This window comes from Dioscorea cayenensis, chromosome 20 (assembly GCF_009730915.1).
Source record: "Dioscorea cayenensis subsp. rotundata cultivar TDr96_F1 chromosome 20, TDr96_F1_v2_PseudoChromosome.rev07_lg8_w22 25.fasta, whole genome shotgun sequence".
Taxonomy (NCBI): Eukaryota; Viridiplantae; Streptophyta; class Magnoliopsida; order Dioscoreales; family Dioscoreaceae; genus Dioscorea; species Dioscorea cayenensis.
The window spans coordinates 14,422,470-14,439,209 of NC_052490.1; the positions used below are offsets into that span (position 1 = coordinate 14,422,470).

The 16,740-nt window shown below is 36.0% G+C and overlaps 1 protein-coding gene across 3 annotated transcripts; it reads left to right on the top strand.

The window, feature by feature from the left end:
* The first annotated feature begins 236 nt into the window (after positions 1 to 236).
* LOC120251702 (protein Abitram) lies at positions 237 to 7,022 on the top strand. 3 transcript variants are annotated; one of them, XM_039260324.1, is made up of 7 exons: positions 239 to 616; positions 705 to 753; positions 838 to 964; positions 1,092 to 1,162; positions 1,244 to 1,316; positions 6,363 to 6,490; positions 6,734 to 7,022. In XM_039260324.1, exons 1-6 carry the CDS (start codon positions 373 to 375, stop codon positions 6,477 to 6,479), a joined length of 681 nt encoding a protein of 226 aa, XP_039116258.1. In that variant the 5' UTR covers positions 239 to 372; the 3' UTR covers positions 6,480 to 6,490; positions 6,734 to 7,022. The 3 variants fall into 3 exon arrangements, with proteins under 3 accessions (XP_039116260.1, XP_039116258.1, XP_039116259.1); XM_039260325.1 differs by having other exon boundaries at positions 241 to 616; positions 6,366 to 6,490; XM_039260326.1 differs by lacking the exons at positions 6,363 to 6,490; positions 6,734 to 7,022 and adding an exon at positions 4,417 to 4,887 and having other exon boundaries at positions 237 to 616.
* The last annotated feature ends 9,718 nt before the right edge of the window (positions 7,023 to 16,740 follow it).

A 16,740-nucleotide genomic window follows, 5' to 3' on the forward strand; every position in this document is an offset into this window, starting at 1 on the left:
GGATGGAAAGTGGAATTAGTTTAGATTTTTGGTTCAAATCTAATTTTAAAAAGGATTCCAATTAAATTAGTTTAATTAGAGTTAATGACTTAACTAGTTTTTTTATTTATTTTTAATAATATTTAAATAAAAATGCCACATCAATATTACAGAAAATTCAACCTCTTGTTACTATGTGGATGGTGAGTTTAATATTGGATTGAGATTTTTCAATTAAAATAATAGACTATGTGGCTTAGTGATAGAAAATAGTGGATTACCCCAAATAATTTTCCATAATTTATTCTTTGTTCAAGTCCTAAAGCCCTAATTTTCCTTCACTTAAATGTAAATCTTCTTCGTCTTTTGTTACAATTGTTGGTTTTGTTGCACATGGAGATGCCCAAAGCCGAACTATCAACACCCTCATCGTCATCATCATCATCATCATCATCAGCATCACTCCAAAATACAAAAGAAGATGAAACCCTAAAAACCGTTCCCTTTCCATCCGCTGGTGATAGAGCTCCGAATCATGAAGATGATCTTCGGTCTTTTCTCCTGCCGGAGGCCCACCATCTTCCTGTCACACCTCCTTCTGCCATTGAAGCCAATTTCACTTGTTACTTTGCACTAGGTTTATATCCATCGCCAAAATTCTTGAATTTGCAATTTTGTTTTTAATCCTGATGAATTTTCATTTCTTTGCTTCTTTTGTTTTCCAGATTTTCTGAAACCCGGGCACGATCAATATATCTACCGCCACGCAAACGGGTAATATATTTTAGCTAATTTTTCGAGTATCATTTAGTTTCTGGAAGTTGTATTTGTGTTTTATATTGCGTTCTTTGGTTGAAGGTTGTGTGTGATTGGTTTGGCTCCAACTCATGTGGCATTGAAGGAGGAAGGTGGAGTGGTGAGAGTGGATTTCAATGTAGGGAAGTCTGACCGGAGTGAAATGAAGGTTACTGGGAAGCGTAAAAGGGTAATGACAATGGGTTGCATTGAAGATTAAGTAAATGTTTATAGTTTAGATCATTTGTTAGATGAATTTGATGTATCGGAAGATATGTCTTACTCAACTAAAAGGAGCTTTCATGTGGTTGGTACAGAATGCAAAACATTTTGAGTCCAACACTGCATTGTGCAAGGTTTTTACAAATGGTAATTTCTTTTTGGCGAGGTTGGTGTGGCTGCATGTTGTTCGTTGTTTATCATATGGTGGTTTGCTTGCAAATGACTTGTTTTTGTTGGATTTATGTAGATGCTGCGTTAAAGGATCTCTCTTGGAAGTGAATGATAGGTTGATTAAGCAGCCAGATCTGCTTAACACTTCAGTGAGTATAATATAGTTATTCTATGACATACCTTTTACTTTCATGTTTCTTTAGTTGCATCTGGTTGGTTTACATCAATACTGAATAATGTTTGGCAATTTGGATTTTTCTGCCAAATTTAACTTAATTGTTATGTTATTTCAAAGTTTATCTTTGTGAGTGGGTTTCCCACTATGTGCCCTTTGGGAGTGTTCAACTTTTAATTTTGATAAGTAGATTTATCATGTTTTCAATTTGGAGTATTTCTGACAAAGTGGATAGATTATTAAAATGGCATTATAACTCTAAATTCGTATAAGTTTTTTGTCTGTTCTATATCATGTTAGAGTACTCTTATTATGAAGAGTTAGTTGATAATGTTGGTACTAGTTTTAAGTTAATTTGAATTACTTAAGCATCTTTATCTTCTTATTTCTCCAAATAAAATGTGATTATGATTTATATGAAGGATGTAGAATTACTTATCTGATTTTAAAGTGGAAATTAGTATTGCTAGCTTTTGCTTTGGAGACTTAAGAATCACATAATGTAATACAAATTGGGTGGAATGTAGCTTAACTTTTGTATTTGTTATGGACATTTTGTGCAATAAATTTCTTTAATTGCTCAATATCACAAGTTCATTTCATAAAGTACAGCTCATTTAACCATTAATGTAATAAATTCATCCATATTTGGTGCATCCATTTCGCAAAAATTTTTGCCAAACAAACCTTATGAAATAACGATGATGTTGCTAGTGAGGGGGTCCATATCTTATGACTTAGTCAAATAGGCTTATCTTCAATATTTGTGAGATAACCTCATTTCTAAAATTTTCGAAGGTGTTTTGGATGATGGAGGATTGGATTAAAACTCAAGAAGGCTTATGCCGTCTTGTTATTCTGTCATGGTGTTTAAATATGGAACAAAAATAAAGGAAGAATAAAGGAAAAGCATTTTGGTGGAAGAATGATGAATAAAGATGCTTATACTTTTAGTTGCGCATTTTTACCCCTTGTTGAGATATGAATGATAAATAATTGAAGAGACATATGGTTAATCTTAAAACCTTTGTTAATTATTATCATGCATAATAATTATCATATTTAATAAGCAAAAGTGTTTGATTTGTTTATAGTTATTTTTATTTTTTATTTTTTTGCAAGCGGATAGTGAATATTAAAACCTTTGTTAATTATTATCAGACGTAAATATGCCATATTTAAGTAGCAATAATTTTTATTTTATTTGCTGTCACATTGCTGTTATAAATGGACAATGAATTAAAAACCTTTGTTGATTATTTTTCATCCATAATAGAAGCTTGGGTGGGGATATACTTGTAAGGTTTACTCATTCCCACTAATCTGGAGTAAACAAATCCTTTGGTGGGGATGAATTCTACTATTATGGATTGAGGGCCCTTACCCATAGAAAGGAATAAGGGTGAAGCCAACATTTTCTAAGTTTAACAATGAATATAAGAAAGCTAGAACAACCCCATCCTTATTTTTTTTCTTTGTTTAATCATTCTTTCAAAATCGTCTCTTGCCTAAAATCTGCTCTTTAGTTGAGCTCCTCACCCTTTTTCTTTTATTTCATTTGTCTCTTCATCTCCTTCCTTCCTTTTTTCTCTCTTGTTAGGAACTCATTTATCCTGATTAAACATCATTTTCATGGAGCTTGGGTTGGTAGCTAATTTGAAGAAGGTGCTCAGATTCTGAGCTTTAATAATACATGATTAATCAGATACTGTTTTTCTATTAATTGGTGAGATTTGAACTCATTAATGGTGGGAGTGTATAAGACTAGATTGAAAAGAAATTGCTTGGCCTGTAAGGCCATAATGCTTCCTTAAATCCTACTGCAATGAGCAAGCAATATAAAGATGTTGCTAATGAGATTGATAGGGCATTAGGACATATATATACAGCCATGTCCATGTATCCGGTTTCCATTAAATTCAAGTGTCAGGTACTCTCCGATACTTAAATACTTGACACTCATATTTGTGTCCTAGTAACACTAAACAAAACCAAACTGACCAAATTGGATCAGTTTTGTCATTTGACTTTATTTTTAGGTAATAATGCACAACCTTATATTAAATTCTGTATTTGCAAAAATAAGCATTATTCAGACTTTGCGCTGGATATGACAAAGCAGACATTATGGGCAGAGCTTTAATTCTATTTTTGATGGTGGTGGGAACAGGTTGGCCTGACTCCTTGCATGTAGTTGTGAAAGTACCTGACATGTTAATTCCACCTGCATCAAACTTTACCCTGTTTTGGTTTAAGAAGTTTGTCCAAATTGAATTCCACAATTTAGAATTTGGCATTTAAGAATAGGTGACTGGACTTCACCTTATTTGCTTGATTTGTAACTGAATTAGCTGTCTTGATCATGGTGCTGTAGAGTAGCTAACTTGTCTAGAAAGTAACAATAAGGTTTTGGACATTCTGCTGCTTGAACCTGTAATGCTTGGACTATCATCTGTTTCATTTTTAAGTGATATTTCTGCAACAAGTTATATCCTACAATTTGGATTTGGAGTGTTCATGGATGTTAGCTATAAGTGTCATTCTTAGGTTGGGTATTCTGAGTAAATGTTTTGAACTTTATCTAAAGGGAAATAGTATGCTTTAGTGGCTAGATGGGTCTTGGTACAACTTTTCATTGGTTTATACCTTATTCAGAGGAATCGTTTGAAGAGGTGAAGCATAGCCACATTTTGCTACATTGTAGTACAACATGGGGTTTTTGTGGTTGTTTTCAGCGAGCATTAAAAGCTAAAATCAATCAACCAGGCTCAATATTCTTAAAGGAGGTAGGACCATTTAATATGTTCAGCAACATAGATGGTGCAAAAATTGATGAGTTTGATCTCTATCTGAGAAGTAATAATAGCATGTATGGAGACAAGGAAATATAATACAAGTGTACCGTGAACAACTCTAAATGGTCCAAGGACAATTAGAAAATAAGATTGTTTTTAACTGATCTCAAAAGTAACCTAAAAGTGATAGCCAAGGACATTGATGTTGCATAATCACTTATCAAATTGAATTTAGAATTACGATGTAGTGATAAGATAATCATCATTTAAGTTATATAGGGATATAATCGCTGCTGAAGCGGAGGCCTTTCATTGTGCGATCTCTCAAGTCAGAAGGATGAACCTGCTGGGGAACACCATCAATACGGACTGTACAAACCTAGTGGATGTCGTTAAATATGCTGATCCTGCTATCCTTTGGAGGTATTACCGAGCTATTCACAGTTTTTTGGAGACAAGGGCTATTTCTGCTGGTTTGATGGTTGAAGCTATCCCAGGGGACGACAATTACTTGGCTGATGGGCTTGCTGCACACGAGTGTGAGTGTCATGAGCTGGCTGTATTTCACAGAGGACTAGATTTACCACAATGGATCATGGAGCAGAGCAGATTAGCAGGATTCACTTTTTAGTTTCTTGATATTAGATGTAATGTGTTCACAGCTTGTTACATGGCTGGAGTCTTTAAACCTTTGGTGCTTTGTACATTGTATTTCCAGCTACTTGGCTCATTTAACAAGAAAAAATTATAAAAAAAAAAAAAAGCGATCAAATTCAAAACATGAAAGGGTCACTTTTCAGAAGTTAATGAAAAATGCTTCTGCAACATTTACTTTTCTAAGTTTGTGCATAAATAATTATCAACTGAAATTAGAGTTGTAAAGTTTATATAGGCAGCAACAATCATGCTAGAACAACATCAGAGGAAGAAAGACTAAGCATCAAGGCTGGAGCTGCTAAGTTAGCTCTATCAATTTTGTGGTAAAAAGGATTCTTAGATATTCAATGGTAAAGGAAACTATTAATAGTTCCTTTTAAACCAGTTTTATTTTGAATTTATCTGAGAGTCTGAGACTATCTGAGATGTAATTCTTATCAAGTTGCTTGTTGGAATTGATCTGGAGGTTTCTACATTGCTGTTTACACTCTAGTGGTATCTATTTGGAAACAAATTATCTTTTGACTCATGTTTTGTTGGCCATAATCAAGGCCATCACATTCCTAGCATATTATGTGAGCATTATCTCAACATAATCAAATACACATGGTATGCAGAATAATCAGAACCTCACTAATTTACCTACAGAGGGAACATGAGAACCACCTCAACAATATAATCTGTTTGTTAGACAACCCCATGCAATGATTTACACCAAGAGTGATGATGACATGAGATGGTACCTCCTTTGGTCAGGCCCTCATGATTTATTTTTTATTCTATCTAGGTTATTTGTACCAGCAACAACAAAAGGTGGGTGTTATTCTGAATGAATGTAGAGGAATTGAGGATTATTATGTTGCTCACTAGCACAACCTTGGTGCTAAGGTATACAGGAGATTAGTATCAAAGTGTTTCTTATCTCATCAAAGTGTCCCTTATCTTTACAAGTCTTGCTAGAAAGCTGAAGCTAGCTACAACAGTATTGTGGAAGGAATTGCTAAAGTTCAAGTTGTACGGTTGTGCAAGAATGTTGTTTACTTAGATGTGCTTTAAAGAACATGGACTTGCCTGCCCTTCGGGAGGTCTGTCTGCCTGCAGTTAACTAGTGCCTGAGTTATTCATGAAGTTTTGATTTATTCACTTGATGGTTAATTATCATAATTCAAGTAAAATAAATATAAAATAATTTCATTAGATTAATTATTCATAGGCATCAACGCAGAATCAGCACAGATCTATCCATCGAATAGGTAGCTTTGTCTATCAACCAACTCAGAAAGAATTGGTGAGGCACTACTCCCTCCAAGTGCGAGTTTTGGAATTAGAGGCTTCTTGGTACAAGAAAAAAGAACTATTTGGCCGTCCACAATTGTCAAAAATTTAAAGAATGAGAGCAAATCAATAGATTAGTTGCTATGTCTACTGTCATCTAAAGCTGTGATTTTCTGCTCTGGCAGGATGTATGTATGTGGCTTCTGTTGATGTCTTTTTCTATATGCTATGGGCTTTGAGAGTTTGTTTCTAGGATAAATCTGTCTGAATTGATTTGTGTTATCCCTTTTAAGCAGGCAGATAGGGAGGGATATCTTGCAATCATCATGCCAAAGCCTGCAGATTGGCTGAAGATCAAGGATTCATTGTTGAATTATGAAGATTACAAGAAATTAAGAGGCATCATCTGATGCACTAGAAGGTATATATTACTCTTTACTTTTATGTTTTGTTGAAACTGAGGGTCATAATGATTTAATCAGCAAGGAAATTCAGTGCTTCAAAATCTATTTAAAATTCTAATTGACAAATTAAGCCATATTTCAATCATGGCTATATATGTAGAATGTATAATTGCTAATCATACTTTTACTACTAGTACAGCTCATTTTATTTTCCTGGTGGACTGTTTCATTTATTGTATAAATTTTTGAATGTTTTCCAGGTGGTACTTGATCATCAGGCAGAACACTGCATCTTGTGACCCAGAAAAGGTATTCCCTGATTAGATATGACAGATGGTCCTGACTTGGTAGAAAGCATCTTATCCAGGGAGGGGGAAAAATCATATATTTGCAGGACAGATGCTGAGGCTAATGACTTGTCTTAAGTTGTCTGCAATGTTGGTGAAGGTTCAGAAGTGGAATTATTATTGGAATTAATAAATATGGGAGCTATATGTGATCAATTTATCTATTCATAATGCCTAAAATTAAGGGCGGAGTCAGAAACTATATAGAGGGGGGCAAACTACAAGTTTTAAAATAATTAATTAACAAAAATTTTAAATAATAAGATATATTTTTAAATTTTTTATAACAATAAGTAAAATTTAAGAGAAAAATTAAAATTAATTAATATTTTTAAATAAATATTTTTATTAAAATTTAGATTTATTTATGATTATGACGGGCGGCTTAAGATAACTAGATATTTATAAGGGAATTTTATAATGAACCCTTTCATTTATTTAATAAAAGTTAAATTTATTTAGATTTTATTTTAAAAATACCTATTTGATATATATATATATATTTAAAATTTATTAATAAAACTCAACAAAGTAATAATATAACGAAAAACAATTGTAACAATGTAAAAACTACAAAAGCTCTTATTTATAATTAAAAAAAATATATATTATATTAATTTTAGAGAAACAAATAAATAAATAAACCACAGTTAAAGAAGATATGTAGTATTAAAATAAAATATTTAATATTTTACTGTATTATTTTAAAATTTAAAAATTAACTAAGATTAAATTCAATTGATTAAATATTATAATAAAATATTTTTGCATTATGATAATTATTGATAGTCTTTCAAAATTTGAGTTTTTAAAATTATTATTTAAAAACAACTAAAGATGAGGATTTAAAAAATAAAGGGCCTAAAGTAATTGCTTCACTGACCTTACCCTTGAGTTAATGTTGTTCTCATTTATGATTGTAAAAATATAGATAATATTTTAAATTAAAACAATTCTCATTTAAAGGACATATGTAATTCAATAATTTATTTTAATTCATTTAAATAAGGGAAAATTAGTGTTTACCCCTCGTGAATTTCAAAAGTTTCCAAACAACCCTTCCAATTTTTGGCAAACCCCAGACAACCCTTCCATTATTGTTCAACTTTCTTTTTACCCCCTACCGTTCACTTGAAATGCGACCATGTTATGAAATTTCATTTTTGCCCTTGAAAATAGCGGGAAAAAAAGGCCACTCACAACATGTCCAACCTTTATACATACACTTTTGCATTTTTTTGTTGCCATTTGTCAAACAAAGTTTAGAAGGCTCATCACATCTTCTTCTTCTTTTTCTTATTCTCCTCATTTGGCTTGTTATATTTGAATTCTGCCAGTTTCCTGATAAGGTAAGAATTTCTTCGATTCGAGGGCTATTGTTTACGGCGCTGACTTCTTGGGAATTGGTGTTAGCTTAGCTGAGATAAGTGAGCGATTGAGTCTTGATGTTCTCCGTGTCAAGGTGAAGTTTATCACACCCGATGGATATAAAACGGTTTGTCCAATAGAAAACGAGGTTGACTTCCAGCGGATGTGCCATTGTCGATCTTGTCGAGACAGATGCTGTGCCATTGTCGAATCCTACTGAAAACGAGTGTTTCTCGTTGTAAGATTCTTCTTTTTTATATTTATCTAGTTGTATAAGTTGATTACCGTTTAACGTCGCCTGTCTCTGTTTAAATACATTATTTTTATATTTAACAATTGTCTTCTTCATTTAATTTATTTGTTAGTATTTAACTATTTACATTACCGTTTAACATTGTAATGTATCATTTAAACATTTTATGTCTCTGCTTAAAATATTTTCTTGTCCGTTTAAACTGAAGTGTTGCCAGGTGGCCAATGGCAAATTTATGGTATCATGTGCACAAGAATTAATGACGCCATTAAATTCTTTCTCGTTAATGAAAAAAGCTCGGTCCCCGGTGCGTTTCCCTTTTTTTTCTCGGATCTGAAGCGTCAACTGGCTTACGGACTTCACACCATAAATGAGAAGGAAGACTACTTCCCCTGAACACCCCCTCCTCCTCGTCCTCTGCTTCTTCTCGGATGAGTTTCATCTTCATGTGTCCAGGACATTCGTTTAAAGGATGTGTCATGATCATTTTCTTCTAGAGAATCAATCACGCAACAAGTTAAACTTTCTTTTCCTGTTCAAGTCAGAAAGCCCACCTAATTGCCTGAATGCGGAGGATGACGGGCAAGCAATTAAGCGAGCATTTTGACTTAATCAGGACAAGAGAGTTTTCACGCATTGCTTGATTGCGGAGGATTCTCCGGAGAGGGTGACCATGACTCATACTTTAAAACGAAATTGATATTTATCACTTGAGAATTGTTCTCATCGTTTAAAAATTTTTCCTTAGTGTGCAAAATATTGTTATGCGTGTTTTAACTCATAGGATCTTCGCTTCATTCAGACCACAAGTTAAACTATCTATTCTTGACCAGGTCGAAATGCCCGTGTAATTGCCTTAATGCGTGGATTCTCCAGTAGGAGGAGGGGACAGGGTGTTTCGACTTGGTCGAAAAAGAAAAGTTTAACTATCTTTTCACTTATTGCTTGATTACGGAGGATTCTCCAGAGAAGGATGACCATGACACATCGATTATATTTAAACTGTTTAACTGCCTTTTTTAACTGTTTGTGTTCTCGTTATGCGAGGTTCAAGTTGATGCGCATGTTATGCAAAGCGCCGTGAGCATTCGAAGAGTCTGAGATACTTGTTGAGGAAAAGCCCGAAATCTTAATTGACGAACTAGGATAGACTCGCAAGTGTCCGATGTCAGTGAAGACATTATAAATGTTGTGGATGTTGTAAATGTTGTAAATATTTTATGTGAAATGAAACAAATGTATCGGAGTGTGAACTTTTGATATTTAATCAGAGGTCATTGTAAATATTTAAATATTTTAAATGAAACAAACTTATTTGAGTGTCAACTTTTGATATTTAAATTTTTTAGAAACAAAAAAGGCATTGTAAACAAACAAAATGTTAAACAAAATCGCCTTACTACTTAAACAGTGATAACAGTGTTTAAACAAAAAATAAATATATTTAAACAGTGATAACGGTTTAAACAAAAAAAAATAAATATATTTAAAGCGATATACAAATTATTTAAAGCAGATGAGCCCGATAGTTTAAAAGAATATATAATTGTTTAAACATAAAAAAAGGTTGACGTTTTTAACGAGAGATCCATGAGGGTACCCAAGAGGATTGATGGAATATCCAGTAACACAATGTTTTGGAAAAAAATATCCATCTTCAACACGATGTCACGAGAAAGCATTCAATTTAAACAATCACATATATTTTTAAAAGCAGTTAAATCAAAATATTTAAAGCGGTTTTACATATTGGTTTAAACGACATAATGTCGAGTAACATCATTCAATTTAAAGCGATGAAACAAGCAAAAGTGCTCAAGTGTTCTCTGCATGGAGGCTCTGTCAGTGAACACAATGTCAGTAACAGCATTCAATTTAAATAATTACATATATTGTTAAACAATCAAATGATAATATTTTAAACGGTTTACATATTTGTTTAAAACTTTATGAAAAGGGTTTAAATAGTAAACCAATATGTTAAACACTGAATCATATTTGTTAAACATTAAAGATTGATATTTAAACAGAGAGGGTCATGATAAGTGGAGTACTTTCCTTGACGATGATAGGTTGGCTTTTATCGTCCCTTGCTTACTTCCTGCCGCTTCTTGCTTGCAGTCGACCGGTCGCTTGCAAGGACTTCACACTGCAGCATCTTCCTTACAAGCAAAGAAAAACATTGAGACAATGGTGGAAAGCGACAATGGTGGAAAACGAAGAAGAACTACGAGCCAAGGAGCCAGTAATGATTGTCTCTAGGGATTAACCCTTGTCGGTCACTTCAAGAGGGTCCATGTAGTGAAATACCTTTTTTGCCCTTTAAAATGGTGAGAAAAATACCGCCCAATCACATCATGTCTGACTTTATGCATACAGTTGTGTACTTTTTTGTGAAACACATTTTAGAAGGCTCTTTACATCATCTACTACTACTACTACTTCTTCTTCTTCTTCTTCTTCTTCTCATTTGGTTTGTTTGATTTGAGTTCAGTAGTTATATTACGGATAGTCTTTGTGGTATTGCTAGATACAACGGGGAGGGAAGAGTGCTAATGTTCACGATGCTGACTTCTTGGGAGTCGGTGTTAGCTGAGATATGTGAGCGATGGGGTCTCGATGTTTCCCGACGGGTATAAAACAGTTTGTCCAATAAAAAACGATGTTGACTTCCAGCGGATGTGTCACATTCACTCGATCTTCAAATGCTCTGTAGTCGATCTTGTTGTGGAGAAAGACGATGTGGCATTGTCGAATCCTACTAAAAACGAGTTTTTCTCGTTGTAAGATTATTCTCTTTTATGTTTATCTAGTTGTATAAGTTCATTACGGTTTAACTTTGATAAGCTCTGTTTAAATATATTTTGTTTGCATTTAAATTTTATCTTCATCGTGTAACTATTTGACTTAACATTTAAATTATGATTTTATTATTTAAGCACATTATATCTCTGTTTAACTTATGGATGGTTTCGTTTAAACTAAAGTGTTGGTAGGAATTTGGATTCTGCGAGCGCTCCCAGTCAACCCCATGGCGAACCTGACGGTGTGTGGGATGCCTTCCTTCTTCGTTAGATCATTCTGAAGTGTTGTCGTTGGATATCGGACAACATTTTGAAGGCGTTGAACATTTCAGGGACGCACTTCGAAATTTTGTAATCAAACGGAATTTTGACTTCAAATTCATAAAGAATGAGAAACACCGGGTGACTGTGGAATGCACTATCATTGGTTGTCAATGACGCCTTCATGCATTAAAAGAATATAATAAAAATACTTTCAGAATAAAACAATGAACCCGTCACACACTTGCGGTGGTGGAGTGGGATCGGCCTCACACCCGAAAGCATCAAAAAAATGGGTAAGCGCACGGGTGATTCAGAAACTCAAAGACCGGCCCTTGTACAAAGCCATTGACATTCAGAAGGACATGTTGTGGGAACATGGTGTCCACATTCCATACAAGCAGGCTTGGTTGGGAAAAGAGCATGCCCAGGTGGTGATCGATGGCATCAATATCTTCAGCTACAATTTGTTGCTTTGGTACGTGGATAAGGTGGTTGAGACAAACCCCGGCAACATTGCGATTATGGAAAGGGATGGTGAGTGGTTTAAACGTGCATTCTTTTCTTTCAGAGCGTGTATTGTCGGATTCAAGAAGGCTTGCAGGCCGCTGCTGTTTGTCAATGGTACCCACCTCCTTGGAAAGTATCGGGGTACTCTACTGGGTGCTACAGATAAAGATGAAAACAATGGTTTTTTCCACGTCGCCTTCTGTATTGTCGACAACGAGACCGATGCCAATTGGACTTGGTTCATATCCAAGTTATGTGATGCTTTATACGAGGAAGGAGATTATCATGAGATAATTACATTCGTCTCGGACAGGTCCAAGGGCCTTGTGAACGCTATTGCGAGAGTCTTCCCTTCTTCATAACATGCATACTGTCTTCGACACTTTGAGGCCAATTTCATGAAAGCCAACGTCAGACTAGGGAAAACATTGAGAGAGGAGTGCTGGTCTATATACTTTCATATTGCGTGGGCATCCACGGCTAAAGATTTCGATGATACCGTGAATGAACTGCAGGCTACATCATCTGAAGCCCATCACTGATTGATTAATAAATCGGATATGACACATTGGTCAAATTATCTGTTCAGAGGCGAGCGTTGGGGTGAGATGTATTCAAATGTCGCGGAGTCGTTCAATGCTTGGATTAAAGAAGCTCGGCATTTTCCGGTAACAAAGATGGTCGACTCCATAAGGTATTCGAATGTTTATTTTCACTTAAGAATTCATGTTATCCTTAAAATAGTTTATAAATATTCAAATATCTATTTCTGTGTTTAACCATCTACATCATTGTTTAATTTATCATAATACTATTTAATAAAGTGTGTTTATGTTTAACTATCATTTTCTTCGCTAAACCTTGTCTGAGATTTGTGTTGTACGCTGTACAGGTTCAAGTTGATGCGCATGTTATGCAACCGCCATGAGCAAGCGAACAAATGGGAGACCTACTTGTGCCTGGACATACATTCGAAGGTGGAGATACTTGTTGAGGATAGCCGAAATCTCCATGTTGGTCGTTGTGTCCATGATAGTTATCAAGTGATTGACCAGTGCTGCTACTTTGTAGATCTTACCATCAGAATATGCTTATGTCGCAGGTGGCAAGTTTAGGGTATCCTGTGCAAACACGCTTGTGCTGCAATAATGCAAACAAACACCAATGTTCATCGATTTATTAGCGGCTACTTCACCGTCGACAATTACAAACTGGCGTATAAGGAAGCTATATTCCCCATACCCGACGATGAAAAGCCTACGGACGAAAATCGTGAACTGCGTCTGTGACCTCCTGTGACGAGAAGGCAACCTGGGCGTCCTAGGCAAAAGAGGATCGAGTGACAAGCCTATGAGGTCCGCGAGTTACGTTGCAGCCGATGCCACGGCTCCGGTCACAATCGCAGATCTTGCAATGAAACTGTCGCCGACTAGCTATTGTAAAACAACTAATTTTTAAAAAGAAACAAACTTAATTGTGTGACAAATTTTCATTTTTAAACAGAGAAAACCTTATTCTTACAGTTAAGACATGTATTTAAATAGAGACATTGTTATTTTAAACGGTAAATGGTTATTTTCACAAGTGACTAGTTCTCTTAAACTGTAACATGGATATTTAGACAATGGCATTGACAGTTAAATAATGAAACTTAAAATTAAACAATGAAAGTGCAAGTTAAACAATGATACTAGAAGGTTAAAAAAGAGTCAAGTATATAAATATAGATACATGTAAATATACATTGATAAAATTTGTCATGTTCTTCGAAAACAATGAATTGAATTTAAATTGGTTTACATTTGAAACTAAGACAACGTATTCTATGAACCCACTTTCGAACACTCCCCTTTGGCAGTGATGCCGGCTGCCCTCCTTTCCTTAAGTATGTGGGAAACATACTTTAATCGCAGATAAGGGACGTTCGTCTGCGGTAGCCGTAGCTTCTCATCTGCGAGTAACTGCTCGATAAACCGCATCACATTGACGGCGCAGTCGATACTTTCTTGTTTTTGTCATGGGGTTTCAGTGTTGTGAACAAGTGGGTACTTTGCGGTCGCCGACTTGTCGAACTCCATGTCGATACAAAGGTCGAATAGGTTCCGCTGTGGAGGTATACAAGTTCATATTAGAATACCGGTCATTTACCAAACACTATTACTCAAACATAAATTATTAAAGCACTTACCATTTCTAGCGCGTCTTTATCGTATTCCTTGCTTTGGCATGAAGAATAATGCCTATATTCTTGTTTGTCATTGTCAAGGACGACGACATGGAAGTGGCCATTCATAATTATCGGGAGGATGATAATTTCAACATCATGCAAGTTGCGCGCGGCATCTCCGATAATAGCCATAATGGTATCATGTGCGTCTTCCAGCATTGACATAAACAACGCTAGTGGTCGTGTGATGGAGGCGTGCTTCTTATAACGATATGGCACTATCCTCAGCAAATTTTGGATTATACATATGAAAGCGTCCATCACATCGTCTGCAACCATCTCCTTCCCCTCAAGCATATCAAATAGCCTGGACCGTATGGTGCTGACAGAGTCATTCTTACACATGACAATGCTATGGTTAAACGTGTATCAAAGATACGTAAATAATATTTCAAATATTTAACAGATACATCAACCGTTTAAATTCTATGTTGAATATTTAAACATTAACTATATAAATTAAATGGTAACATATAATAGTTTAAATTCTATCTGGAATAGTTAAACGTTAAATATATAACTTAAAGGGTAACATGTAATAGTTTAAATAATACCATAAAAGCTCCAAACTTACTTGTCTATAGGGCAATTGAGGAAAATCCTTATCAACTCCTGTTCATACTTGTTGAGGTGCGATTGGCCAACGTATTTTTTCTTCTTCAGAATAAAGACTTTCCGAACTTCTTCTAATTTTTTATTGACATTGATCTTCTCTCTCATCGCCATTTCGGCGGCATTCCCTTGACCATCGTCAACAGCTGTTTTGGGATCATCATGCGGCACTGTTGTTGACGGTTGTCGGTGTTTAGCCCTAGCATCATCTTCTTTCGATGCGGGCACGACGGCAGCATCAAGTGGAGACATATCCGTACATGCTTCTTGTTGTTGTGCGATTGTGTCTGCCTTCGATGCGGCATTGTCGGTTGTTGGTTCCACCATAACTATGATTTCATTGACAATTGAGTCAACGATCTTCTCAACCGTGGCCATAGCAACAGCATCAATGGGAGACACAATGTTAGCTGGTTCTTGTTCTTCAGGGATTGTGTCCATTTTTGATGCCGCACTATCAGCCGCCCATTCCACCAGGTTCATGATAGAGTCATTGATCTTATCAACCGTGGCAATGGCAACATCATCTGCGATCTCCTCCACCATAACGGCCATGTCATCAACGGTAACACCATCAGCCGCCAATGGTGCTGCTATTGTTTCATCATCAGCCAACAGTGGAGACGGAGGCATTATTGTTTTCTTCTTTTTTGCAAGCCTCTTCGAATGAGGCCGTTTTCGAATGACCTCCATGATGATGTCATCATCGTCGAATTCTGACGCTGCGTCCATCCCGGGTGCTTCATTTGTTTGGAAGGACGGCGCAGTCGATTGTGACCGGCCTTCCAATACCTCAACCCAAGCGACAAGCTGAGGAAACTCGGTCATCAATATCTGGCAAGCTTGCAGAAGAGTTGTAGCGACATTCTCTCTTAGTGTCATCGGGGGCGCTGCCATGGTCAAGGGGACTGTCAATGTCATCGTCGGTGGGGTTGTTGCAATCTGGCGGGGTAGGGGAGGCCTTCTCCAGTGTCGAGGAATGCGTGCATGTTTTGGGCTGGAAGTAGGAGAACGGCATCGAGCGCGCACGAAAGAGGTTGCCCTCTCATCTTGCCTTCGAGCAAGTGGTTCTGGAGCAATAGCATCAAATTGATGGTTGGCCCGAACAAATATATCTTCATCAGCATTCGCCGGAACCAGCTCAGGAAACTAACATGTGTAAACCAAACAATTTAGTGAAATCATTCAGTTTAAACAATAAAAACTATAGTTAAACATTGAACTTATATATTTAAACATTATAGCATAAACGTAAACAGAGAACAAAATTTTTAAACATTGAAGAATACTTTTTAAACGGTAAATGAACAAAGTTAAACTGTAAATAATATGTTTAAACATTAACGTCTACTATTAAACACATTGTTCATGATTTATTACCTCTTTTCCTTCGAGAGATGACAAACTGGTTTCTATCATCGCTTGCTTCCGGTAAGTATTTTCACCGTAGCATAGCATCCTTGAGATGACTTTCTTTCTAGTTCCGGTCAGCTCGTAAAACTAGATGTTAAGCGCGACGGTACAACCCTTGATATACCCTGTGCTGGTCTTCTTCCCTGCGCATCTAGCTTGCACTCGAGCGGCTGCTTGTGGAATGTCCTCCATAAGCCACTTGTGCGTCGCCTGCGCCCATGCGTATCACCCCATGCCAGGTAGATCATCGACATAATCAACGATCCAGTTAGGAACCGAGCAAGAGGTATTTGGGAAAAGGATTGTACCCATGAGGTACACCATCAGTAGTTTCACAAAATTTTCTTCTTCTCCCCTCTGTCCAACGAGTTGCTGAAGAGTGCTCCTGATGGAGTCTTTGTGTCTCTTATAGGTTTTGGATAAATACCTCTCTTCGAAAGCTGAGAGTGTTTTCTTCTTCTGAAAAATAACT

Coding starts and splice junctions, on each gene's coding strand:
- LOC120251702 (XM_039260324.1), top strand. CDS start 373: ATGGAGATGCCCAAAGCCGAACTATCAACACCCTCATCGTCATCATCA. Junction 754..837: donor ATCTACCGCCACGCAAACGG/GTAATATATTTT, acceptor CTTTGGTTGAAG/GTTGTGTGTGATTGGTTTGG. Junction 965..1,091: donor TTACTGGGAAGCGTAAAAGG/GTAATGACAATG, acceptor TGGTTGGTACAG/AATGCAAAACATTTTGAGTC.